Raw genomic sequence first — 27979 nt, 5'->3', positions numbered from 1 at the left:
CAGGCCGCTATGGTCTTCGAACCTGTCTGTTAAATGGGCATAGACATATTTTGGATTTGTAGGTTTATCCTTTAGGGTCCTTTTTAGATCTCCACTACGCAGCGCGCATGCGCTGCATAGGCAAAAAGACCTTTTGTTATCGGCACGGTTTTTCAGCCAAAAAAGTGCACGTGTTCCATTGCCTTCAATGGCAACGCTTGCACGTGTGGCTATTCACTTGCGTGAGTGAGCGCCGCCATATGGTAGCAATTATCGCTCCCGCAAGTGAATCGCGCAGGCCCCCCTCCTACCCCTGCTGCCTCGCAAGGCGCGCACGCCTCCCCCTGCTGCTGCGTGAGCTTGTGCTTGTTCTTACTGCTTCTGAAGGTTTTTGGGGTGGTAGGCCTACATCACAGCGCTCCTTGCTGAGGAAGAGCCCTGGCTATGCAGTTACTTGTGCACATGTGTTAGCACCACATGGAAAATGGCGTGGAGGAATTTTCTACAGTGTGCTTTCGAAGAAAGCATCCAACGGCAGGCAGACATTCCTCAGTTCAGTATTTATGCAGCTGCACAGTGATTAAATTACACCAGCCCAGGTGCACATGTAGGAACAGTTCCTCTTTTCTGGCGCGCGGAGCATTTTCTAAGAGCGCGCGAGATCTCTGGTCTTTCTATTTCGCATTGCCCTTTTGCCCACAGTAGCTGGAAAGCATCAAAAGTCTTACATGTGCTTCGACGTCTCCGTAGAGGCAGCGGTGGGACAGAGTGCTGCCGCTCACACTACGAAGAACTCTGACAGCCTACCAGGAGGGATTGTGGGATTGCTGCTGTCAGCAGTTCCAACAGTGCAAATAGTATGAAGAAGCTTCCACAGGATGGAAGGCCTTGCCGGGATTAAAACTAGTGAGCTTTAGAGTATAGCATTGGCAAGTGTTCAGCTCACTGAGCCATCCTGCTGGCATTTCAGATTTAAATATCTGCAACAGTCACTTTCTTAGTTGTCAAAGATTTCCCTGCAGCAAGCCACCTGCAATAAGATAATCTTGGAATCTGCAAGGTCCCTTCTTTTAAATTTTTTTAAGGGAGATTGAATATAAAAAATATTCGTCCTGCCTTTGGCGCAATCACATGATGTTTATTTTCTTGATCCCTAGTACGTTAATTATTTGTAACCAAAGGCGTACATTTCTATTTACTGAAATTCCTTCCTGTGAGTCACGTGTACCATGATCCTCCCTCGATTTCCGTGGGTTCCTTGTTTCTCCTCCTGTTCCACAACCACATTGTTAGCCTCCCTAAGCATGCCTTGAAGTACAAACACGCCACAGCAATGCTGGTGCCCATTTTTAGGGGTGGTCGGAATTATCCTCCTCCAGGCAAGCGTCTCCTGATAATATAATTTTAAATAAACGTTTTTCACATAACTGAGGCGACATGCCACCATGGTCTTTGCCTCCAGCAGACTGAGCATGAAAAGCTTGGCAGCAGGTAAAACACGCAATCCTGACTTTTTCTTAGTTACCCAAAAGAGGGAAATGGGACTTAGATTGTATTTATTTATTTTTGATAAGTGACTTTGGCAGTGCGCTGGGATGTAAACATGGGGGCTTGGGTTGACAATAACTTGAGCACAAGGAGGGGGAAATGGAGCAGAGAATTGTAGCATGAAGCAACTTCGAAAAATGCAGTCCTTTGTCACTGAAAACTTGTAATGTACTCAGGAAGTTTCATCAAGGTTGCAACCTTCCACCTATTGCGATAGTCAGTTTAAAATGAAGACAACCCATGTTCAGTATATACTCAAAGACTCCTCTCTCATCTTTAGACCTTGCTTAATGGTAAATCATGAAGGGCCTGCTATTCTGTGCAGCCTTTCAGAACATTAATGTGGGCGGCATTGTGGGCCTCTCTATAATCACATACCTTATAAGCAAGGGATGTGTCTTCACAGCGGTCAGTCCCATTTCCAGTGCTGTATTTTATGTAGAAACTTGAGACTTCTGTTTTAAGAAAGTTTATAAGTTTATTCTTCGCTCCATTATGTCCTTTCAAAATGGCCAACATTGCTGCAGCAGGAGGGGCAGAATGGGTAGGTGTGAATGTTGCATAACATGCATTTGTCTAGCATATTTCTACTGTTTGTATGGTTCCTGGGTGCTTTTGGAATCTGGGTGCCCTTTTTAGGTCTTGCCTATAATGCGCGCTGCATAGGAGGGGACCTTTTGGAATCGATCAGCATTTTGGCTAAAAGCGTGCACGTTTTGCATTGCTTTCTATTGCAACGCGTGCACGTTTGGTGTTTCTCTTGCAGGAGCACGCTTCGGGCCATCTGTTTGTAATTATCTTGAAAGCAGACGGTGCCCCTGCTCACTCCCGCAAGGGAAACGCAGTGTGCGACACGTCCTGCGGTCACTTGAGACTGTTTTTTTTTCTTTCTTTTAAAATGTAACTTCATTGTTCCCCGCTTACGGCTCTGCCTCTCCAGCCCTTTCTCCTTACTCAGGAGCTTTCCTGACTGCCGCCTATTGGCTGATTTCTGCTGTCTCCTTTTGCCATTGTCTGCTGTGTTGCCTCTTGGTACTATGCAGGTCAGCAAGTCGTGTTGTTTCTTCCAGCCTCATTGGGAGCCGTCGCCTGCTTCCTCCAGGCCATTGGCTCTTTTTCACTTCTTCACGTGGCCCAGGCAATCAGAACTTTGCTACTCGTACCCAGGCAGTGTCGTTGGGCAACTGCGTCGTCATACTCTGACTCGCACAACATATTTTCAGCTGATTTCTCCTTGTTTTCGCCAGCTCTGTTCTGTTGGTTTGTGCAACTTTTCCTCACGCTGATTAGCACAACTCTACTTAGTGGATGCATGCTTCAAGCTTTGTGTTGCTTTTGTTTACTTTGCACAAGTTCTACTACACGCGCTCTTGTGGAGGTGAGTTGGAGAGGACGTGCATGGGGACCAGACACACACATCAGCCACAATGCTCTACAACAGTTCTGGCTAAACACATAAGATCCCAAAAGCGAGACCTATTGGCTATGCCAATGCTTGTTATGCATCCTTTAGTTTTGGAGGTATATGAGTTTGCTTGTAAAAGTGATGGTTTCTAGTCATCATAAGTACTACAACAAAGGTTCAACACAAATTTTGCTACTAAAATGTCTGCAGTAAAATTAACAACATGCACGTGAGTGCCAAATATATTATTAAAATACTTACCCAATCTCACATCATAGACCGACCCCCAAACATGTTGGGATTCAAATTAGAAGAACAAATTCACCCTTTATCAAATTAAGTGAAAACTGCTTTTTGCAAGTCTTTCAAAAATGTCAACATGTCGCTAATATGGCAGGGAAATAATATAGCATGTCATGGTTATTTGTATATATATATTTGGTGTCCTTATTCTTTATTTGTTCCATAACATTTAATGCCTTGTGTCTCTGATCTTTCAATATTAAAGTTTATCTTTTACGTCTACCTTGAGGTGTATGGTTATGACATTCCATTAGAAGCCAATGTGCTTCATTCCACTGATTAAAAATATTAACTAAAACAGATGCTAGAGCTAAGCAAATGGATCAAGATGATGGAGCATTAATTCCTTCATGACTTTTCATTATTTAAGGATGTTTTATAGTTTTAACCAAACACAACCGCTCATAGTAGTATTGTAGTGCCACATTTATATAGCGCATATTACCTCTATGTGTGTAGCTAAAGCGCTTGGCTACATGGGTGGCATGCAACACACTGTGTAGGGTATTTGGTTGGAAGGATTTTGTCTTTGTTTTGATCCTATATGGGAAGCATTTCTATGTAATACGTGATGACCACCGATGTGTGGTTATCGTGTTATCAGACTGAGCGCTTCGCAGTGTGTTGGATGGCAAAGTGTGATACATAGGCGTGCAGATTATGGTTTTCCTCAAGCTGGCAGCTTTGCGCAGCTCTTTAGGTCCCTTATGGCATTTCTTATTTTCATAGTCCACTTGGTTAGTTACTTCACTGGGTTGTCCATTTTGAGATATCTTGTATAAAAGATTAGGGTCCTGAACACATATAGGTTGGAGGAAGACAGGGATCAGAGATCTGCTGGGATGGACTTTGCTACTATCATCCCATGGCTGATTGCCATTGTGAGTTTCTTGAAGTAGTAGATACCGGCAGGGATGCAGGCTGTGTGCAGTGCAGGCTCTGTAAGCTAAGGGCTGTGTGTGGTACAGGCTTTGTGGCTTATAGGCAGGGTACTAACTCTGTGCAATATAGACTGTGGGTGGTACAGAAAGGAACACAAGCTGTGTGCAGCATGGGTAGTGTGTAATGGTACAGGATGTGTATGATGCAGGTAAACATACAGTCTCTGTGATTTACAGGCAGGGATACAGGCTCTGTGCAGTACTGATGTAGTGTGCCCTGAGTACAGGTTATGTGTGGTAGAGGCAGTGTGTGCAGGAAGTACAGGCTGTTTGTGATACGAACAGAGGCATACGAGAGGTGTGCTTTACAGACAAGAATAAATGGTTAGGTGCAGTACAGGAGTTTGCAGGTTACTACAGGTTAGTTGTGGTACAGAGGCAAGGTGTGCAGGAGCTACAGATTGTGTGCAGTCCAGGCAGGGCGTATACATGGGTACAGGATGTGCAAATATACAGGCTGTGTTTTACAGGCAGTGGAACAGACTTTGTGCAGTAAAGACATAGGGGGATATGTACAACAGAAGTGGCCGAGTGAGGAGTTGGCCGTCATGGCTTAACGCCTCACTCCACCACTTCAGAATGCATAGCTGCACCATATTTACAAGAATATGGTGCAGCCTTGCGTTTCCCTCTGCGCGGGCACTACACTTAGCATTGTAGTGCCAATGCAGGCGCCCTTGCACCAGTGTGCAAGGGTGCCTGCGTGCAGGGGAAAGAAGGGGGACCTTCCTGGACATAAAAAATCTTGTAATGCCATTTTTTCACTACTATGTGTGCTGCTTAATGCAGCACACATGAAAGTCACAAAATGGCATTTTTTTAAAGCTTGTTTATGTGCAGGAAGGGGTACCTTCCTGTACATAAACAATAAAAGACGTTTTGCTTTTTCCATGTGTGCTGCACAAGGCAGCACACATGGAAAAAGTAAAAACAAGGAGAAATATAGCATTTCTCCTTGTTTTGCCAACTTAAGACCAGGTTTCCCTGGTCTTCATTTTGGCGCTGCCTCCTATTTACGCTGCCCTTGTAAATAGGGGGCAGGGTCAAAATCAATGGTTGTTGCGATGGAACGCCCACCGAAACACCCACAGTCCACCCATTTAACGCTAAGCTTAGTGTGAAAGGGGGCCTTATTTACAAGTCAGCATTAAGCCACTTTAAGTGGCTTAATGCTGCCTTGTTAATAAGGCAAAGCCTCGGTCGCCACGTAAACGTAACAAAAAGTGACGTTCCCGTGGCGCTAGTGGTTTGTACAAAAGTCCCCTAGTTTGGAGTAAAGGTACAGGCTGTGTACAGTACAAGTTCTGTGCAGAATAGATTGTGCAGGGCATACAGGCCCTCCTTGGTACAGAGGCAGGGTGCGCAGGAGTTACAGGCTATATGCTGTACCGACTGGGTACGGTATAGGCTCTGTGGGTACGGGCTCTGTGCAGCACAGTCAAAGTGTGCAGGGGAGTATAGGCGGTCTGCGGTAGAGAGGAAAAGTGCTCAGGGGATATAGTGTGTGTGCGGTACAAGCAAAGGGTACAGAGAGTACTGCCTATGTGCTTGCTGTACAGGAAGGGTGCTGAGGTTAGATGAGAAACTCATATCTTGTCACACTGATGCTGTCGCTTTCACATGGTTGCTTCTGGTCCTGGGCTCTGTGTGAAGACCAGGGGCTGGTGCCAGGAAATCAGAACAGTCAGGGCACGGGGAGAAGAGGAAGTGGTGCAATTCCTCTTAATAGGGGTGTGCACCTAACAAGCCACAGAAAAAGTAGATTCAGCAGTTTATGTGGAGAAATGGTTCTAAATCATTTATCACAGGACATGAACAAATACACTAAACTCAACCTCTTTTATCAAAACAACATACATGTCAGCCAATTTATTCTTGAAATGTCAAATACATATCCATATATAACACCAGGTTTATTCATGCAAAGAGAACACTGTACACAAAAAAAATTAGAAATATAAAAAATTACATTATGTTCGGTAGGTCTGTCGCTTTTTTAATTTTCTCCTATTAGCTTCATAACCCATTTTCAAGATTGAAAGGGAGACCGAATTAAACTAGATTCAAACCTGTAGGATGGTTATAACAGATCCTGCTTGGCGGTACTGACCCTCCAAGTGGCCGATAAGAATCCCAGACAATCCCTTGATTAACTTCCATCGAACCCACTCTAAGGTACCTTCTTTTAAATATTGCCAGCGGCATACCGCTGTAGATGCTGACTGAAGTGAGAAAAACAAAATTCTGGCTTCTAGATCAAGGTTCTTGAAATCTGCTGCTGTGGCTCCTCTGTGCTTCATTTTTATATTACTGAATCTGACTTTTTTAATTTTGAATTTGTTCTTCTAGGCCTGTATGTCTTCCTTGTGTGGAGGAAGTAAAGGAGATTCTTTTACCACCAGACACAAGCTGGGAGCAGTCTTGCTTGTTTCAAGGTCTGTAAATTCCCTGATCTATGCACCCTCCAGCTCTCCATTTGTCTTCAACACAGCCTGCACGCAAAATGTCGGGACAGCCCATCCTCCTTCTTCCATAATTGAATCTAAATGTTCCTCATAATTCCCCACCCTTTCTGCCATGCATGCATCCAGAACTCCACAGTTCTTCTACCCTATTTGACAAGTCTGCATCTGAAAGCTCACCTAAGCTTCCTTTCTCTGTCATTGAAACATTGAAATGTTTCTTCATTCTCCATTCTTCTCTGACATGTCTACACCCCTTTATTGCTTCGGCCTCCTCCTTTCTTGTTGAATTCGCCAACATTCCTTCTTATCTTTTGCTTTCAGCAAGCTATATTTTTGCAGTGATTAGGTAGGACTTAACCAAGTGAAATCCAAGTGCATTTAATTCTCTATGTTTGACTGGCCATTGTGTTGTCTTTGCAGAGAAGTTGTTGACCGTGACGGGTATTGAAGAGCGAGAGAGATCCCTTTCTGGCTTTGTAGCTGGCTGGGGCTATTTTATCAAAAGTGTACCAAGCATAAGTCTGAAGCACACCAAAGTTGACATACAGGTGAGAGGCTCTGGGATTTAGTTATTTATTTATAATGTTTTATAAAGCGTGAACATGACCATCACTGTATCAGAGCGCTGTTCAAAGAGAACTTAATAGGGTTGCAGTACAGCAATGACATCTGACGCTGAGATACACTGCACATAGATTTCGAAAAGCAAGGTATAACTCATGTACAATATCAAATAGTTTGAATGACTGTTTCAAAAGTGTAGAGTTCGAAGAACAAGACAAATACAATAGAATCCAATATGGAATAAGGTGCACGACACATTCAAAAGAGTTCTATTAAGATACATGTTTAACTAGAAGTAATGCTTTAAAAGCTTGAAGGAGAGAAATACTCTGGTTGTGGATGGTAGGGCGTTCCATATTTTTGGGGCAGATCCGACGAAAGTGTGGCCATGTGTTTTCCTGTTTTGAATCTGTTTGGTTCTAGTGTGAGGGATTTAGCACTTCTAGAAATCCTTGTGCCTCCTGAAAGCTTGATCCTATTCACCATGTATTTAGGACCAGAATTGTCTAGAGCTTTGTGAATTATGCATGCAACCTTCAGTTGAATCTTAGCTTCAACTGGGAGCCAATTGAGGGATCTGAGTGAAGGGGAAATGCGATCAAAACGATGTGTGCCGGTTAAAAGTCTTGCTGCTGCATTTATTGTTGCTTTCATTGGGGCTAGGCTGGCTGTAGGTAGACCTACGAGGATGGCATTCCCATAGTCCAGGTTCCAGAGCACTAGAGATTGCACCGCTGTTTTGAGGTCTTCTAGCAGTATGAAGGGTTTTGGTTTTCTCAGCATGTGCAGATGTAAGTTGGCGCTTCTGGATGCCATTTGTATGTGCGCTTGCATGCTAAGATTTGAGTTTGATGCCTAGAGATTTTATGGCATCGCAAATGGTTGGGGTGCAATTTAGCAGGTTGAAGTCCCAAGGCTATAGTTGAGGTTATTGGGGCCTGTGAGGTGGGGAAAAAATAATTAAATTAGTTTTCTGCAGATTACATTTTAGATGGTTGTGAGCCAGGCAGTTTTGCGTTTTCCTCAGTGTATCATCTAGTTTCCGGAGGTCCTCTTGAGGGTAAAGTTTGAAGTAGAGTTAGGTATCATCCACACACTTGTGGTACGAGATTGTTGCTTGTTTCAGGAGGTCAGTGACTGGTTTCATGTACAGATTTAAGATTATTGGTGAAATTGTAGATCCTTGTGGGACGCCTCTGTCAATTTCAGCTACATCCGGTAGGTTTTTGCCGATTTTGACTCTTTGTTGTCGGTTCTGCATGAAGGAGGTGAACTAGTTGAAGATTGCTCCTTATGGGCCCATTCTACTTTCAATAGTTTCTCTGAGGCATTGGTGGCTGGCCATGTTGAACACCGCAGATACATCCAGTAGTATTAGGAGACAGGATTCATTATGGTCTAGTGAGGTTTGTATGTCATCTAGGATGTTTAGCATGCCGACCTCTGTATTGTGTTTGGTGTTTGTTTAACATAGCTGCTTGTGGGTGAATTTTTTTATCAGTTTAGCCAGGAAATGCAGACTGGATACCGATCAGAGGGTATTTAAGTCTTTCGGGTCAATGGCCGTTTTTTTTTCAGTAGGGGGACCGATCTTAAGGCATTTAGGGAGAGATCATTGTTGTAGGCATTCATTCATAATTTTTGTCCATAAGGAGTTGATGGATTGCAGGATCTCTTTCAGTAGGTGGTAGGGAATGGGATTGTCAAAGTCTGAGGTAATTTTCATACACTGAATGGTTTTCTGGATTTCCCTCTCAGATAGTGGTCTGAAACTGTTCCAGAGAGCTCTGTGTTTCCTTGGGCAGGCTGGGGGGTGTAGATCAGTATCCTGGCTGTGTGCTGTGAGGGTGGGGCTGGTGAATTCCCTATGTTGGGCACTCGCTTGGCTGGGAATAGAGTTGCTTAAGGTTACAATTTTGTCTTTAAAGAAAGTAGAGAAGGCGTTACAGATGTCCTTTAAGTTGTTTGCAATTGTGGGTTCTGCAGGTTTACTTGATTGTTGCTTTATTATGTCAAAGAGTTTTCAGGGCCGTTTCTTCGCTAGTTATTGTTTTGTGGGTTACTGTGGAGAGCATAGAGTTTGTTGCTATCAGGATTAGGCTTGATCGAAGAGATTTAGTGAGGATCAACAACAGAACTAGTGATCTAAAATTACCTCTCATCTACAAACATTGATTTATGAAAAAATCTATACCTGGAACAAATTTGATCTGGACCACATTAAACCTAGGGGACAGAGTTCTGCCTGACGTAGAAAAATCAAGGGAGCTGTAGATCTAACGGTCCTGATGAAACACGCTGTTCTTTGGAGGGTGCAGGTGGGCTGAAACATGTAGACCTGACTTTGCTAGGTGATGTGAGGGATACATTGTATAGCCCCAATACAGATCCTCTTTTCTATTAACCTTACTCCTATCTAGATTTCTAATAAATCAGTGTTTCTATTGATGTATTATTTGCACAGATTTTTCCATGTTATCTGTAACCCAAGCTTGCTTGGGGGTTCATATACATTGGCATTCCTTAATATCAAACAAACGTTCAATTTGGTGACGTGGGAATACTTGAAAGGTGTACTGGAGAAAGTGGACCTTGGTCCAAATTATATCTCGTGGATTAGGCTGCTAGACGCGGAACTGAGGTCTGGAGTCTGAATGGGTGGTATAGTGTCTGTGGGCTTGCATCTGAGACACAGTACCAGGCAGGGCTGTCCCTTGTCGCTCCTGTTGTATGCCCTAGTGGTGGAGCCTCTTGCGGCGCTGCTGCACTGTAGGCTTGAGCCCTGGGGAATCTGGGTGGGGAACACTACGCATGTGGTGCCTCTGAATGCCGATGACAGCCTTATGTACTTGCCAAACCCAGTAGACTCGGTCCCAGTGCTGCTGAGTGCTGTGAGGACATTAAGCAAGGTGTCTGGGCTAAGTGTGAATCCTCACAAGTCCCACTTGTTGACGTTGGGTGGAGTGTCTGCGGTATAACGTGGTCTGCTACTAGAGGGTGGACTACCGTGGGGTGCTGAAGGGATACGATAATTAGACATTAAGATTGCCTATGGGAAGCAGCACTTAATAGATCTTAATATAGTGAGTGTACTGTAGGGCCTATGGGTGTCGATACGGTTCTGGAAGGACCTCCCTCTGTCACTGATAACCAGGGATTTCCTGGTCAAAATGGTGGTACTGCAGCAGTGTTTATACATTCTGCAGGGCACGTTATACGAGATCCCTAGGAGATACTTCAAAGAGTTAGACAGATTGATTGTAGACCTCCTGTGGGCCTCTAACCAGAGGTGGATAGGACTGGCCATGCTGAAACAGACATGGGAACAGGGAGACATTGAACTTCACTACATGGAACTTTATTACTTTGCGGTCCATCTTCATGATGCGATCCACTAGCTAGCTGAGGAGGACAACTGGGAGAAGAGGCTTCTGAAAGGCTCTTATGGAGACTGCGAACTTTCCGAGTACCGGCGGTGAGGCCGTTTCTGATCCGGCAGGTGAGCCGCATATGGCAATATGCAGATCTGGGCATTGAAACCATTTGCAGTCATACGGAGGTGATGTCTGTGCAGAAATTACGGGACGAGATTGCAACGTCCTAGGAGATCTGTATCTCGGTGGCAAGTTTATCACGTGTGAAGATGTGATAGATAGCATCAGGGCAATACTTACGTTACGCCAAAATATTGGCTACGTCATGTTTGATTTGGCCCTGTTTCCCAAACGAGCCACTACCCTCCAACTAGACTATTAGACTTGTCCGGAGGTCGTAGATTAATATACAATTTATATAGGGCACTACAAGAGGATCAGCAAGGAATCGTACCTGGGATGTTGGCAAGTGGGAGGACGTATTGGGTGAGGTAATCCCAATGTGAGACTGGGAAAAAGTGCTTATGGGGATGCGTTCCGTGAGCTCTAATGTTCACTTTAAGCTCATACAGAATAACTACATGCATACCTCTCGACCAAGATTGTGCATACCATTTACTCCACTCGATCTGACAGATGCCCGCGATGCGAACTCTGGAAGGGGGATTTGCACATTTGGGGAGAAGTCTCGCAAAGTTTAATTAGGGCAATAGAATGGGAGGTTCCTTGTAACCGCAGGAGGTACCGATCCCTGCCCCGTCAAAGAAGAAACAAATCCCTGATGCTGGGCTTGGTACTGGCTAAATGGCGGATTGCTATGGGTGAACATCCCCCAGGTACACTGAGTGGTTGTGGGATGTGTCCGAATGAGCGGTGGTAGAGGAAGTCAGAATGAAGCATGTGAAACATGACAAGCATTTAAAGGATGACTTGGCAGCATGGAAACGGATTCTGATGGACATCCAGAGTGAGGAGGCACCCAAAGTCAGGTCTGGTAATGTGACATAAGAGAAAATATACTGTGTGTGGGAAACAAGTAGTCAAAATTGTAAAGGACTGGTAAGGTACTCCTCCAGTGGGACCCAAAAAAATGAATTGCAAGTGCAGGACTACAGTAGGAGGATTGATAGCTATACCATATGATTCTTGATTACTGATAGTAATACATTTTATTGCAGTACCAAATGAGCAGCCAATGGTGGTAGGGGGAGTTGGGGAATATTCATTTATCTTTGATGAATGAACAAATGATTTATAAAGCACACAGCTACTCCGAGGAATGTTCCAGCGCTAGCAGGAGAGCCCAGGTACACAACCCATAGGGAAGAACTACTTCTCTTATGGACGACCAGCTTGGAAACAGTCCAACTCAGCTTACAGGGGAGCTTATTCCAGGCCTTGGCAGCCAAAAAAGAAAAGGCCTTACCGCCCCTTCGAACCCACTTAAAGTATTGAATAACTAGAAGAGGAGTGGAGCACAGCGCTCTGGGTGACTATACTGAGTGAATCTACGGGTCAAATATCGAGGGCTGGAAGAGAACACTGCTCTGTGGACCATCACTAATGCTTTGAAAGGATGCATTTCTTAACAGGCAACAAACGCAAAACCTTGACAGTAGCTACCATTGAGGAATACCTAGGCAGACGGAGAAGTAACCTGGTTGCCGTGTTTTGAACCACATGCAGGAGCCTCACATGGGCATCAGCAGCTCTCAAGAACAGAACATTTGCATCGTCAAGATGTGAATTGATCATGGCATTAATTCTTGCCTCCAAAGGCAGGAGGGGAAGAAACTTCATAGAGAGGGCATTGTCTCCCAAATATTTTACCACTGGAGAAGGGGGTGGCGGGGCTGGCAATGGAGAGGGCCAGAGATCTTCCCACCAGTTGGGCACATGTAACCCGAAGAGAGAATTTCATCTTCTCTGCATTAAATTTCAGTTGGCTGCTCTCCATCCAATCAAAGACAGGGACTGCAATAGAGGTAGGCAAATCTTCGAAGGCCAAGGGCAGCTGTGTGTCATAGGCATTAGAAATAATTTTACAGGCAAACGGCTCGGCAAAAGACACTAAGGGGGGGCATAAAGATGTTAAAAGGGGTAGGGCTAGTAGAAGAGCCCTGCGGTACGCCTTAGTTAATTGCCTTGACCTTCGAGGAAAAAGGTGCAAGCCAAACTGATTGGCCTCTATCAGTCAAAAATGGCTTGCACCAGTCCCACACAGACAGGAGGGTAGAGTGTGGGACTGTGTTGAAAGCGGCAGACAAGTCAATAAGAATCACGGCTGTATTTTCCCCTGAATCCAATGCCCATTTGATATGGTCAGAGATTTCCTGTACTGCTGATTCCATGCTGTTGTGGTTTGATCCTGCAGCTGTATATATCTCATAAAGCACCAAATATTGCATGATGTACAAATCAATACAATACAAATCAATAAAAAGCATAAAAACAGTCACCAGCTGTTAGTCTGTTTCATGGGTGCTGACCCACTTCCTATTGTTGAGTATTTGCATCTCAGGTTGTGAGGGCTAATTGTAGGACGGTCTAGATGGAGACAGATCGCGGTATCGTTTGATGCGAATGTTTGCGAGTTTTCGAGAGCTGACTGAGTTTTTGTATTAGTCACCGACTCTGTCTATGGGGTGTTTCGTGGGCGCTGACCCACTCCCTAGTATTGAGTTGTTGCATCTTGGGCTGTGAGTGCTGTTAGAAGGATGGTCTAGTTGGAGATAGAAAGGTCTAGTTGGAGACTTTGTGAGTCTGTGTAGATTTACGGGCTACGGTTGCTCATGGGTGTGGTTCTTCGATGGCGTTTGTGGGTTTAGGAACATGTACAGGGTTTGGAATATGAGATGGGCTGTTACTTGCTGTTTCAGGTCACTAAAAAGTGAGTTGAAAACTTGTATGTCATTGTCCGCTGCTTGTATAAGGATGTTGCCATTTTTATAAATTGAGATGGTAGCTCTCGCTTTGAGTGAGGATGAAATTATAAGTTTGAGAACATGGGGGATTTTCTGTGGGGATTGACTGCCTTGAGGGAGTAAAATAAATGTCTTCATTTCGCTGAGCATCTCATGTGGATAATCAGATTGTTATTCATGGCTCCTTTTGCCAAGCAAAAATTGGAATCAGATATGAGAGTTTTGGTGTCGCTCCTTTGTGTATGAATTTCTTTTCAATTTTTGGATAAATCCGGTAGATGGTTGATTCTGAGAGAGTTAATTCCAGAAGGAGACAAGGTGGGAGCATTAACGTTGTTTCAGGACATCGTTCTTTGGTTAGCGTGACTGATATTCGTTCCGCTCTGTTACAGGACAGGACCAGGTCTTTGCCATTACTAAGAGGTAAACATTAACGAGGACAGTGGAGTCATTGTCCTAGATTTTTTTTTGTGTGTGTGTTCTTCTTATCTGCCGATACCTGTTTATAGCGCCCCCTACTCCCTGAAGCTTTTGTGCACATGGGCATCTCCTGAGCCCTTCGGTGCTCTCCACGGTCTGGATCAGGCAATGAAACTTTACCCTTAAAATCACACTTGTGACCACACTTAAAACATTGTCTCGGGTGCCTCGTGCTCCTGCTCCCTGCTCTCCCCGACCATCAGTAATGTCCCTATTTTAATGGTGGGCAGTCTAGTTGTTTTCCACACATGAACCCCTGACATCCGCAGGCCAGGCGTGGCCTGCGGGGAATGAATAAATGGAGGACTGCTGCTCGTGGCATGTCGCTTCCCATACTAGTAATTCGTGCGGCCTCCCACGTTTCTGCTGCGCGATCTTGCCCTGTGCTAGGCCACACGTCCAAGCGGGACTGCATGGCGTCCAGACTGCCCCACACAACATTGGCGACGAGTGGAGGGGGCCCAACCCTCGCTCGCACCTCACGCTGCACTGGTGAACGTTTGCCTTTGGTGAGCGGCAGCGCTGCTGTGCTCCGCATCGGCTCTGAGCTGCTGCGCATCCGCGGTGGTTCCGCGCGCCGCCCCACCTCAGTGGCGCCCGCGTGTGCAGCAGAAGTACCCGGCGGGCCCAGGCTGGGCCGTCTTTGACCTTCACGCCCGCTCTTCCACAGCGCCCCATCTCTGACCAGGCTCCTGCACCGAGGAACCTCCCTTGCCTGATGCCTACGCTGCTGTGGGAGGCCCCTCTGATTCCTGTCTCTTGCAGCGTGCAGTGATACCAACGCTGGGGGTAGGTGTCATCAAGCACTGGCTGCTCAAAATGCCATACGTCCTAAGACACTGGCCACCGCATACTGATTGAGCGAACAAGCACTGGCAAAGCCATTGGGCAGACAAACATACATTGGCAAAACCTTTGGAAGGAGGAGAGGGGGTGACATACCAGTGAGAGTATACCTTCTGGATACCCAAGTAAGGAGAGTGTGGCCTCACCGAGTACTGGAGTGCCAGGAGAGCGGGAGGAAGTCTCAATACTGCACCATGTGGGGCCCCCGAAGCCATTTTCTTTCTCCTAAACCAGCCAGAACAGTCAGGAACATCCCCTGCCGGGCAACATGGTAGACAACAATACCGCCGCTGCGCCAGCCCGCATCCCGTTCCAGCACGCAGTATCAGGAGTGCTACCTCCCTTCAGTGAACTAGAGGACCCCGCGACAGCCTCCCCCCGGTGGAGGACATGGATCGAAAGCCTTGACAACTACTTTGTCACGACCCGGGAGACGGACGGGGTGGTGAAGAGGTCCCTGCTGCTTCACTATGCTGGAGACAAGATCTTTAAACTTTTCAAGCATCTGCCCAACACAGGAGCAGCAGGTGACTACGATGCGGCGGTGACAGCGCTTAGCGGCCATTTTGACCCACAACTAAACCCAGATTTCGAGGGAAGGAGAATCCATAGAGATGTTCTACGCACGCCTCAGAGAGCTCGCCAGCACATGCACTGATGAAGACCAGCCAAAGGAAATCAGGAGGCAACTAATCCAGGGGTGCCGCGAAAAGACGTTACGTGGACTCATACTGCGAAAACCAAGGATCACGCTAGAGGACATGTTCATACTGGCCAGATCACACAACCTGTCCACAGCCATAGCAACGGTAATGGACCAGGCCCTAACCAAGTCCAAAGGGAAGCCAGAATCCATCAAAACGGAGCGTGCTGATGCGGTAAGAACCAAACATAGAGGAGACTCACTCAGAGGACCACGAGGAGACACATCCGGATGAAAATGTGGATACTATGGCCACAAGCCACACGCTGCAAAAGACTGTCCTGCCCAGGGAAAGACATGCACCAATTGTGGAATACCAAACCACTTTGCATCTGTCTGTATAAAATGCAACAAAACCCGAGACTTCCGAGGGCGGAAGCCCCCAACGCGAGCTGTTCGCTAACTATCGGTGGCAATCTCTGCGCCGCCCGACCATACCCAGAAGAAGCCAGCAAAACACCTACCGACCGTAGAAGACTCCTCAGAGGATGACGATGAGGAGGTTTATGTAGTCTCGTTTGCAAAGGAGCTCAAACAACGTCACAGACCACAACCCACTTGCATAGTCCAAGTCGCAGGGACCGAAGTGAAAGCGGTCATTGACACGGGAGCAACGGTAAATGTAATGGGCCTACAACAATATCGGAGCCTAGGCCCTCGACCCCCCGTGGTACCATCCAAAACCCGAATATATGCATACGGAGCCGACACGCCCCTGCCATTGAAAGGGAAAATCTCAGTACTCATCAAAGCGGATGACCTTGAGGTAATGGCGACAATCCACGTCATCGACAGAGAGGTGGATACCCTCCTGAGCAGCCACACTGCCGAAGACCTAAAGCTACTTGCTTTTGCCAGACGGATCCGGACTTACCAGGTAGAGGAGCTCCTCGGGCAATTCCCTGAGCTGTTTAAAGGCCTCGGGTGCATCAAGTGTGAACCCATCAAGCTACACATTGATAAATCAGTTGCCCCTGTCATCCTGCGGCATAGGAGGATTCCATTCCAACTGCGACCGCTTGTAGAGAAGGAGTTGGAAAAGCCCAAGCAGCTAGGAGCCATCCGCCTATGCATAGACATGCGGCTGCCCAATAAGGCGATTAAGAGGGAACGCCACATAACGCCAACGATGGATGACATCATCGCGGATGTCAACGGGTCCAAATAGTTTTCAAAAATCGACCTCAATGCCGGGTATCACCAACTGCCACTGTCCAAAGAGAGCTGGTTCATCACCACTTTCAGCACCCACCTAGGGCTCAGGAGGTACAAACGGTTGTACTTTGGGATATCCTCGGCGGCTGAAGTGTTCCAAAACACCATACGGGAACTACTGTCAGGACTACCAGGAGTGTTGAACGTGAGTGACGACATCCTCATTCACTCCGCGACAGCTGCCGACCAGAACAAACACCTCCGGGATACCCTGAAACGCCTCAGCGACCATTGAGCCACTCTACACAAGGACAAATGCCAGTTCTTTCAACCGTCCCTCGAGTTCTTTGGCTATGTCTTCAATCAAGAGGGCATTCAGGTAGACCCGAGAAAGTCGCAAGCTATCAAAGACACCCCCGCACCAACGACACCTACGGAAGTACGGAGCTTCCTAGGGATGGCCACCCATTGCGGGTGGTTCATACCAGGCTAACCCACCCGAAGGGAACCAATACGAGCCCTCACGAAAGTAGACGCGACCTGGCACTGGGGCCCGAAAGAGGAAGAGGCGTTTCAAGGGATAAAAGCTGCCCTCCTAGGAGAGGCTACGCTGCCATACTTCGACCCGGGGAAGCGGACGGAAGTACTGGTGGACGCAAGTCCAGTAGGGCTCGGTGCGGTGCTGGCTCAAGAGCGAGAACCAGGCCAGTGGGCTGCCCTGGCATTCACCAGCATGTTCCTCACCCCGACAGAAGCAAGGTATGCCCAGATTGAGCGTAAGGCACTCGCCATAAAGTGGACCTGCAACCATTTTCATCTGTATCTCCGGGGGCACCAATTCACCATGGTCACTGATCATCAACCTTTGGTTCCCCTCTTTAAAGTGACAGCACCACATCCACCCCCACGCATTGAACGCTGGGCGTTCCAATTGCAACCATATGAGATGGAAGTGGTCTACCGTCCAGGGTCCAAGAACCCTGCCGATTTTCTTTCAAGACACCCCGCTCAGGCTGAGCAGCACGAAGAGGAGGAGGAAAGCGAAGAGTTTGCCTACTGGGTAGCCCTTACATCATGCCCCCGGAGCATGTCCCTAGACGATGTGAAGGAAGCGGCCGCTACCGATGTTGTATACACCAAGACGCTGGGAGCTGTCCAAGGCTCTTGGACGAACTATCTTTACCAGGCCAATTTGTGGACCCCGGAGAACCGGGAACTACTCACGAAAATGTGTCGTGTCCGTCATGAACTTAGCGCCACCGGAGATGGAATCCTGCTAAGAGGACCCCGGTTAGTTATCCCACAGAGCCTCAACCAACGGGCAGTCCAACTAGCCCATAGGGGACACCAAGGAATCACCAAAATGAAATCGCGGGTGTGGGGAAAAGTCTGGTTCCCAGAGCTGGAGGACATGGTGGAGGAACACGTCCGAAGGTGCTCATCGTGCCAACTGAGAAGCGGTCCAGAGAAACCCCTCCCGATCATCACCGAAGAGGCCTGCACCATCCCGTGGTCTAAAGTAAGTGTGGACTTCGGGGATGTTTCCCAGGGGGAAAACACACACTTGTCATCATAGACGTCTACTCTAAATATCCCGTAGTAGAACCCATCTTGTCGACGTCATTCAACCATGTCGGACCAGTGCTGGAAAAGGTCTTCGCCATGTTTGGGTATCCTCAATAAGTCCGGAGAGACAATGGTCCCCCGTTCCAAGGGGCCGAGTTTGCCACCTTCCTCCAACAATGAGGCATATTGCATCGCCGCATTACCCCCTCCCCCCCTCCCCCGTGGCCCCAAGCCAACGGGGACGTAGAACGATTCATGCGCACACTAAACAAGATGTTCCGTATAGCGGTCGTGGAGCAGGGTGACCCGGAACAAAGACTCCACGAGTTTCTGAGAGAGTACCGAAGTACCCCCACTGTACGACCCAGCAGAGCCCGTGGGCACTTATGCTCCATGGCCCCTGTCGGGACCTGCTCCCTACCTGCCCAGGATGGTCGCCGCCTACGCTAGACGTGGAGGAAGCACAGGAGCGGAGAAGGCGACAAAACCATGATGCGAGTATCTGACGCGGTGCCACCCCAAGAAGGCACAGCCATGGAGCAAAAACTATCCTACGGAGCCGGCGCCAAGGGGGAAAATTCCGCACGCACTACGAGCCTGGCACTTGGACAGTCACTGCGAACCATGGCACGATGGTAACCGCACGCAAAGGAACGGAGGAAGTATCTAGAAACATATCGTGGTTCAAAGAGGTCCCGCCAGAACAGCGCAGGGAGACCTCAGGTAACCACCCAAGCCCCAGGGCCATGGCAGTGCCCGAAGCTGAAACAGGAGAGTCAGCGAGCAGCCAAACCGGTGAGACCCCTGAAGCACCGTACTCTCCACCACACGAAGCCGGCGCTGAGAGCCCTGACCGGAACAGCATAGGAGGGCGTACCGGTACCCAACGATGCAGCCTGAGGCCAAATCCCCACCCAAGCCAGCGGCTTAAAGACTATGCATGCTGACGAGGCCCAGGACTCGCTGACCGAGGCTCACGCAAGTACTGTGTGTTTATATGTGAGTCTAAGAGACATTCTTGAACTGTTGGTTTAGTTAAAGAACTGTTGCAACAAGAAGATCAAGTTGGATAGGGATGTAATGGTGGGCAGTCTAGTTGTTTTCCACACATGCACCCCTGACATCCGCAGGCCAGGCGTGGCCTGCAGGGAGTGAATAAATGGAGGACTGCCGCTCATGGCACGTCACTTTCCAAACTAGTAATTTGTGCGGCCTCCCATGTTTCTGCTGCACGATCTTGCCCTGCGCTATGCTTCCAGACTGCCCCACACAACACCTATCTCATTGGAAGTCTCCCGCTCCACTCTGGCCTCTGATACTCTAGTGTGGCATTCTCTGGTATCAGAATTGGGGCATAGAGATTTGCTCAAAAGGTGTCCAGGGCTATTTTTGGACACACCGAGCTCACTTTTGCGATCGCTCACAGTCCCTGGAGTACTAGGTGATTTTCGTCCTGTGTGAGCTTCCCTAAAGGGCTTCACATGCTGAGAGCCACTATTAGGGAGGCTTTAATATTTGCTTTGTTGCTTTGTTTTGTTGGTTGCCATCAATGAAGGGTTATGGCTTTGAAGATTTGTACGTCGATGAGGGCATCTCTGGGACTTCTGCAAAATTGCAATCCCTGGCCCTGGAGCTCTTAGAGGAGCTCCTGCTCGTCAGCCATTTTGAATTTTTCTCTCACAGTATATATTTCTACTTAACCCTAAATTATGAAATTGAAGGCATGGTGGACGCCCATCCTTTGCAGAAGATTTAGAGTTGGCTCCTATTCACGCTAGTATAAACACAAAAAAGGGAGTGGCCCATAATCCCTGCATATAAGAAGGTCAGGATAGTTCCAAGAGCACTGCAAGAATATAACGTTACACCCACTGTATTTGTTATATATATGAAAATGTTTTTCAAGGGGACCGATATTCTACTGTTATGCATGAGAGTTAAGTGTTTGAAAGGACCAGAAGATCAGTCTTGACCCTGACCTCTCTTGCCAGTAGTGAAGTACTGGGCATCTACCCGTGCTTCTAACTCAAGCATCCATGAGGGGATATAATTCAACAATGGGTATGTCACCACTAGATAGGCGCGCCCAAATAGACCCCATAGCTATGTAACAAGCAAGCACAGACAGCTGCTATGCATGGTGCGGGAGTCAGACAATTACTAGTGGAAAGCTTGTGCTGGTCTGCGTACAGTCCTTGTGTTGAAAAATGGAGGATGGTTTATTGCAAACCACAAGAATATGGACAACTCATCTCCTTACAAGACAATGTTCACAAGCAGTGGATAGAGTCTTCTGATCTAAACAACCATCAGTTGACAACGTTCATGAAAACAGTTCGGTACAAACAAGAAAAATGCCCGAAAGAGTCCATAATGGTTAGAAACCTGTGAAAGAGCTTAGATCAGTGACCTTAATAAGACTACAAAGAAATACGCCTTTTATGCATCTTCTATTACCTGGGATCGTAAAACTGAGCTCCAGTTGAGGTGAGCTACACTAGTAGTGTCCAATGAATGATAGGTTACCTCAACAGAGTAAATAAGAGCATACATAGGAGTGGAAGACCTTACAAATAGATCATATTGCTATGAGAACACATGCTTTTGCTGGTTCACCACCACATTGTGCCCCCACTTTAACTATAGGCACTAGTTTAACAACCCTTTAAATGCCAGAATCCCTACTAATCAGGACTCAGTGCATGTGTTCTGACCACTTAAAAGTGCATGTTTAATTGGCTTATCCACAATTGTATATTTTTAATTACTACTAGATCTCCAGCATATGGTACCAGGGCTACCCAGGGCCTGTAAGTTAAAGTGGCACCAGTTTTGGCATCACAAGTGTGACAAAGCAAAAGTGTGACTACTAGCCTGCCATTTCTGGCTGGCAAAGCAGTTTTAAACTAACTCAAGTATAATATTTCAAGCCATGGCGAAGCCCAAGCCTTCCTTTTTAAGGTTTGTAAGTCACTCCTAAAGCAGGCCTAACAATCCCTAAAGGCAGGGTGCATCGTATTAGGAGGTTGGACCTGTAGTGTCTTGTTTTAAAAGTCCTACCAATAAAAACTGCACATTGTTGTTTTTGCTGGTAAAAAGCTGTGTCCCGTTGGGGAGTGCAGAGTTGCAGGCTGACTACTAAGATGGCTACTTCAAGCTATCAAAAGAATCAGTGCATACAATTCGATTTATTGGTTAAATAGAATTTAATGTCACTTTTGGGTAGGGTACAACTTTAGTAAGTTGCCACTGTTGCCCAATATTTCCAGTACCCGTTTACTGTTGCACATAAATACTGTCTTTCAAGACGACCTTCTGCCCTGCTGTGGAGAAGTGTAAATGACTAACAGAAACAATAGGGGACTGCCATTGAAGGACGTGTTACCATCTGTGGCAGGAGGCCACACAGGATGTGAGCCAATAAGGTGTACTTCAATTCTTAAGCCGGCTTTTGAAGGGCAAATGGTGGACACACCTTAGAGGGACTGCTCTATTGTTCAGGTAGACAGGCTGGTAGAGGTGACAGAGAGGGGAACACAGCTGCCAAACCAGTTTTTCTGTGGGCGTGTAGCCCTCAAGTAGCCACACCTCTAGGATGGGCTACCAAGTTCCAGTAGAGGGGTTCTGCTATCTTGAGAGTAGGCAAAACATGGCATTCTGTGATAGGTAGGTGCCACACTTTGCAGTAAGCCGTCATCAGGCAATAGCCCAGTAGCCAGTAACCCCTTCACCTCTTGCTGGCACTCTCTGGACATATAGGTGGTACTCCAGCCCCCAGACCTCAGATCTTGTCTGTACTGGAGAATAGGACTGAAGAAGGACTGCTCTGCTGACCTTGGACCTGGCAAAGAGAGGATGCACCAAAGTCTGGACTGCACCTGCTTAGCCTCGGGCTAGTGAATAGAGGTCTGTGGTATCCTGCTGGAGGAGAAGTTGTCCCAGAGTCCCAGACAGAAGCAGAGGCTCCAAGAGTCAGTTGGCTGACTTCCTGACCAGGGCCATTAAAGCTGAAGAAGCTGGTGAGCTGGTAGCCAAGATCACCAGATCATTTCCCACCTCTGAAGTGCAGCCTGGGAGGCTAAGTCCGAGGCTCAATAGTTGCAACTGGAATTTTTCTGGACCCACCAGGGCTTCAAGGGACTGCCACCCCTGTGGCCAAAGTCACCCATCAAGACCGTGGATCATAGAGTAGCCCTAGAAGCCATCCGTTGACTGCACAGCATCTCCAGCATCCTGTATCTCTTGCATCAGGACCACTGCACTGAAGTCAATGGCAAGTTGCCATTAACGCTGGAATTGGACTAGAAACTGCTTTTTCTAAAAGGTATCTGAATCTTGGGACTTCGTTAGTTACCCTGACTGGCTCTCTGCCGGAGTTGCTCAAAGTAACTGGAAGTGACTAGATTAACCTGTATCAAAAGTTTCCAAAAAGCTCCCATTTTTGTGGTACCTACCAACATTTGTGGTTGAGTAAAAAGCTGTGATTTATTGATTTTTCAACTATTAATATCTCCGGAACACTCCAGTGTATCTTGTTCATTTTGGTGTCCATAAATTCATAAAAATATAACCTATTTTTATATATTGGTGTTGGGTTTCTTGAGAGTTGTGCTTCTTTCTTATCCAGTTGCTTTGGTGCTGTTTATTGCTTTACACTTGTTCCTTTGTTTAAGCCTGACTGATCGAAGCCACAGCTACCCAGGGTTGACCTAAGGTTTGGCGAACAAGCCTGACTGGGCCCAAGTCAGGTTTGTGAGTGTATTACACGTATAATAAACCACATTCCTTCACAGTCACCCTACAAAAAAGAAATCAAATGAAGGTAACAGTAGTTTAGAAAAAAATGGGTGATCATATATTTTCCAGTAAGGAACATGGCAGATTCTGAAATAAAAGTATACCAGGTTAATTTAAATGTACGTTAGCTTATGTTACCATATGGCATCCTATCAAGTGGATCTACACCTTTCACTGAGGAGCACTAGTCCACAGATCATCACTTTAAGTCGGAACATTACAGATTTAGCGGACTATGATTTGTACACCATTTCTCCATGTTCCTTTAGTCCCTGTCTCCTTATTCCCCTCTAGCTCTCATAGACAATTGCAAGAGGATCCCATACTCAAACATCTATATTAAGTGCGGAAACAGAGAGGGCTATATTCAATCCAAAATGCAACCAGAAGCACAACAGTCGCTCCCCTTCTACCAAAGATTCAATCTAATGATGCCCTTTGTATTGTTGCAAATTCAACTCATTCCTTTTTTTCTCTCTCCCTCTGCCTCTGTTTATGCAGCCTCGCTTTCGCTGTTACACCAGGCATAATATCCGCCTCACTGAGAACATGTTCTGTGCCAGAGGCTCACAATCTGATGCCTGCAAAGGTAAGTGTTCATAAATACATGAGCTGCCATAGCAGACACATGTCATTCCAAAGCAGATATTTCGATGCCCGACTATTGACCAAGGACAATACAGTGTATTCTTTGTTACTTCCTCTCTTGAGCCACTATTGATCTTACAATTCAGTATACGGTATTAGAAATTTTCATCCTGGATATGATTTGAATAGCACATTTTTCTTGTAAATATAATTTGAATTTAAAATAGCAGCTTTATCCCAAGGGTGATTGTAGCCTTCCCTCCCCAACCTTGACTCATTTTGAGTGCAAACTCCTCCAGGTAAAACATAGAGGAATTTGTGTAAACCAAAACATGCAATTGCAAAATTGAAACTTTATTCAGCGGAGCAGTGAGGAGGGCAGGCAAGGAGGAATCTGCAGTTAGAGTGTCCACCAGAGTCTGGGACTTTGATTTTACACCAGGAAGCCCTGAATGGCTGAGCAGGCAAAATGGCACTCTATAAAGACTTGAGAATTATGGATAGATGCCCCTGATGCTGCCTGGCAAATGTCCGAAACCGGAATACTGTGAGCTAGGGCTGTGGTTGTGGCTTTCACCCTTTTATATGAACGCTAGGACTTTTAGAAGAATCTTTCTTGGCCAAAGCATAACACAGCTTGATACAAAGAACAGCCCATCAGGTTAAGGGTCTGTTTCTATACAGTCTTTCCATTCTCATAAGGATGTGGTGGACAAAGAAATTTGGGAATTAGGTGGTGCCAAAGTGCCTGACTCCAAGACGACCCTTGCGCCAGGCTCACTATCCATTATTAACCACATTCACAGGACGCCATCGACCACCACTGATGCCCGCTCCAGCTATATTTCCTATTTGAACCCGCTGGTATGATCTGACACTCGTACGGAGCCGACTCACTAAAAAATCAACGGCCAGCCTGGCTGCTGGCAAACGGGGGGGACCCAAGAAGGTGGCTCGGCCTGTTGTTAGAGTTTGCAGCATCTCAGTTCTTGATACATTTACTTACCTACTACTGGCTTAGAGTGAAATGCAAGAATACCTACTCCTCATTCCCACGAGAGCTGCCTAGGTCAAAGACCCTGACCCTGACACTACTATGCACCACCCAGACTCAAGCACTTAGGGTCATATTTATCAAGCGTATGCATGACCCTTGTGTCACAGAAGGGGGTGTAAGGGCGACGCAAAACCTAAGTGAGATTAAATGAGCTGCGCCAGGCCACCTTGTGTGGCCCTGCAGGGCTTAATAAATCTAGAGTAACGGAAGGCGCAGTGCTTCCCATGTAAACTTGTATCTGTGAAAAGGCTCTCTCAACACTGGCACTTGAGACAGGCAATGGCAAAACAGCCAGTAGACAATTTGCTAACTCTGGCCACTGACATAGCTTTCCATGCCAATGTTGATGCACCTGAAGATTGCGATTCTCTGGGACTGGTTCTGCAACAAATGCTTTGAACTGGGCGCATATGCCCTCAGAGTTATTGAAATGGTCAAAAATGAAGCAGCACTTTTGAAAGTCCGGACAAAATTCCCTTTTACGGAAGGGTTCTGTAGTAGGGGATCTCTGTGTATAGTCATAATCATGTGAATAGTCCCGCCCATGTGCGTGGACCCCGGAGCAATCAAAATAGTCTCTTAATTTGTCCTCTTCTGCAGCTCTGCATAGACACTTAAGAGAAAATCAAAGACAAATAATGCAGCCTGAAGTTAACAAGGCAACACTGGCCAGCACATCATTCTGAAGTGAAAGGGATAGCCAGAAATATCAAAATTTAACATTTTGGTAAGTTTCACACCTACAGAAACTCCCCTTCACAAAAATCCTTAGTCATGATAGAGAGGAAGGGTTGGACAGACAAGCCCCATAGGCTGCCATCATGTGTCTGTAAATGGGTACCGTGCCTTTAGGGACCCTCCGGAGACCCTCGGTATCCCATGATGCACAGCCAAAGGCAAGTTACTTTCAGTTCTTTTTTCCGGCTCCTGCTAGCTGGTATTTCTTGAAATATTTTAACTTTTTTGTAAGTTTAAGAGTTTCATTCGACGTCTGGAGCCTTTCTCTTCCCTTTGCTGTCTTATTTGGGCAGTTAGGCCACTGCTTTCTCGTCAAAATGCCAGCTTTATTTGACAAGTGCCCCCAATGTGGCAGGAAGAAGGCCAAGTCGGATTCTCACAGGGTGTGCATACTCTGTCTTCCACCTTCTCATGTTCCTGACTCCTGTGTCATCTGCAAGTCATTTTACAGGAGGACCCTGCATGACAGGGAGAAGATCCGTCTTCAAAGCCTGGATCAGAGGAGACAACAGGTTGCTGGTGGGACCTCTGGGCACAGAGAGAGTTTTTCCTCTACCACGACCCATGCATCAGCCTCTGGGGGGCTCCCCAGTCAGAAGAAGGCTCAGAAACGGCACCGGTCCCGGTTGACGGCTACGGCGTCGACGTCGAAACCAGTTATGACGACGATATGCTCCCCGTTGACCCAGGGCTCTGGGTCTAAACAACGTCGAAGATCTACAACGAGGAGAAGGATGACGAGACCTCGGACGTACAAGTCGTCGTTGACGATGAGATCGTCGACGCCAATGAGAAAGTCGACGTCAAGAGGGTATTCGACGTCTAAAAAGTCGACGTCTAGAAAGTCGACGTCTAGAAAGTCGACGTTGAGAAGGAAGTTGACGGCGAGAAAGAAGTCGACATTGAGACGCCGTCAGAGCTCGTCTTCAAGAAGCTCATCACTCTCTGTGGTCAGCATAACTACGTCTGACAGCTCTAGGTCAAGGTGGCACCGGCATTCGCCGCCATGGGACACTGCCTCCAGAGCTCCCTCTTCGAGGCCTGTCCACAAAAGTAGGCGAGTGATTCCTACATTGGACTCTGAGTACTCAAGGACCTATTCACCATCTAGGTCGCCAGTGCCAGACCAGCCCGTGGCTCCTCCTAGGACGCCTATGCCTCCTCCTCCTCCTCCTCCTCTGCCTCCTCCTCCTCCCCCTTCTCCTCCAGGTTTGCCGATGCCTCCACCGTCTCCGCAGCCTCAGCCTGTGCCGCTGGTCCCGGACGTGCCCAGAAGGCCAAGATCTCGGTCCAGACCGAGACATCGCTCTCGCAGCGGGCGCAATCCTCTACCAGGTCACACCGTCATCATTGCCACGAGAGGACAAGTTCCAGGTACATCAGGGACAAGGATTCCTTAAATGGAGGAAGGTACTCTCCGACCTTGTCAGACTCTCCGCCTACGAGGGTGTCACCTATCGATGACATTGCCACGTTCCAGGAGATGCTGTTAAGGGGCGCAGTGAAGCTGGGTATGACGCTGTCTGTGCCTAACCCTTCAACGTCTGTGATTTTTGAGACGCTACAACGGAAGCCATTCTCTCGTCCGCTGCTCCTTTAGTGCCTGGTTTGGAGAAACCGGCTATGGAATTGTTTCTGGCGCCTGCCACAGTGAAGTCGGCTCCATCGAGACTTCAAAAGAAGTACAGACCCCCGGACTCGGACCCGGCATTCCTGAGGGTGGATCCTCCTCCGGATTCGGTCATCATGGTGGCGGGAAGAGTCGACGGCCCCATCTTCCACCGTACCACCAGACAAAGAAAGCTGCAGACTGGATTCTGCAGGGAGAAAAGTCTGCAGCACTGCGGCCACTTTAATGAAGGCAACAAACTCGACTGCTCTCTTGATATGACCGCTCCTTGCGGGAGTCTCCAGCAGTTTGTTGAACTCCTCCCTAGGGACAAGCGTGAAGACTTTCAGGAGGTCCTCAATGAGGGGAAGATGGTTTCAAACCAGATCATCAGTGCGGCTGCGGACACCTCCTGGAAACCCATGAGTATTGTCATGGGGTGACTCTGCGTCGTCACTCATGGTTGCGGCTTATCTCCCTGAAGACGGAGGCCCAGCAAGGGATTGCTAACCTGCCCTTTTCGGGTGCCACTCTCTTTGGTCCCCATGCAGACGGGGAAATGGCTCACATGAAGGCAGAAGTGGAGACACTCAAGGCTGTTGGCTTGGAGAAGCCTAAAGAACTGCGCAAGACTTTCTGTCCCTACCAACAATGCTATTCTTCACAGCGTTTCCAACGCGGGCAGGGTCATCAGGCTGGACAGCAGCAACAACGGCAGTTTCAGCAGCAGCCCTTTCAGAGGCGTCAAAGGGGCAGAGGCAACCAACAGTCCACATCAGGGATTAAGGGCTCGGCTGGGTCTAAGCCCTGAGGGATTACTTCCCCCTCGTATGTTACCCACTCCGGTTGGGGGAAGCATTCAAAACTACCTGGCAGAGTGGAGAAAAATAACTCAGGACAAGTGGGTGCTGAATATTGTTTGCAATGGATATAGTCT

The 27979-nt window shown here is 47.3% G+C and overlaps 1 protein-coding gene across 2 annotated transcripts in view; it reads left to right on the top strand.

Moving 5' to 3' along the window:
- LOC144822280 (complement factor B-like) overlaps positions 1 to 27979 on the top strand; it is an 827973-nt gene that overhangs the window by 698029 nt on the left and 101965 nt on the right. For both annotated transcript variants that reach the window (XM_078679607.1, XM_078679606.1), the window contains 3 exons: positions 6526 to 6611; positions 7062 to 7189; positions 23552 to 23639. In XM_078679607.1, the coding sequence (XP_078535733.1) occupies positions 6526 to 6611; positions 7062 to 7189; positions 23552 to 23639 (302 nt within the window). The remainder of the gene's footprint in view (positions 1 to 6525; positions 6612 to 7061; positions 7190 to 23551; positions 23640 to 27979) is intronic.

The sequence above is a fragment of the Lissotriton helveticus genome, chromosome 3_1 (assembly GCF_964261635.1).
Source record: "Lissotriton helveticus chromosome 3_1, aLisHel1.1, whole genome shotgun sequence".
NCBI lineage: Eukaryota > Metazoa > Chordata > Amphibia > Caudata > Salamandridae > Lissotriton > Lissotriton helveticus.
The sequence above is the reverse complement of the archived record's forward strand: the minus strand, read 5'-3'. Positions and strand labels throughout refer to the sequence as shown.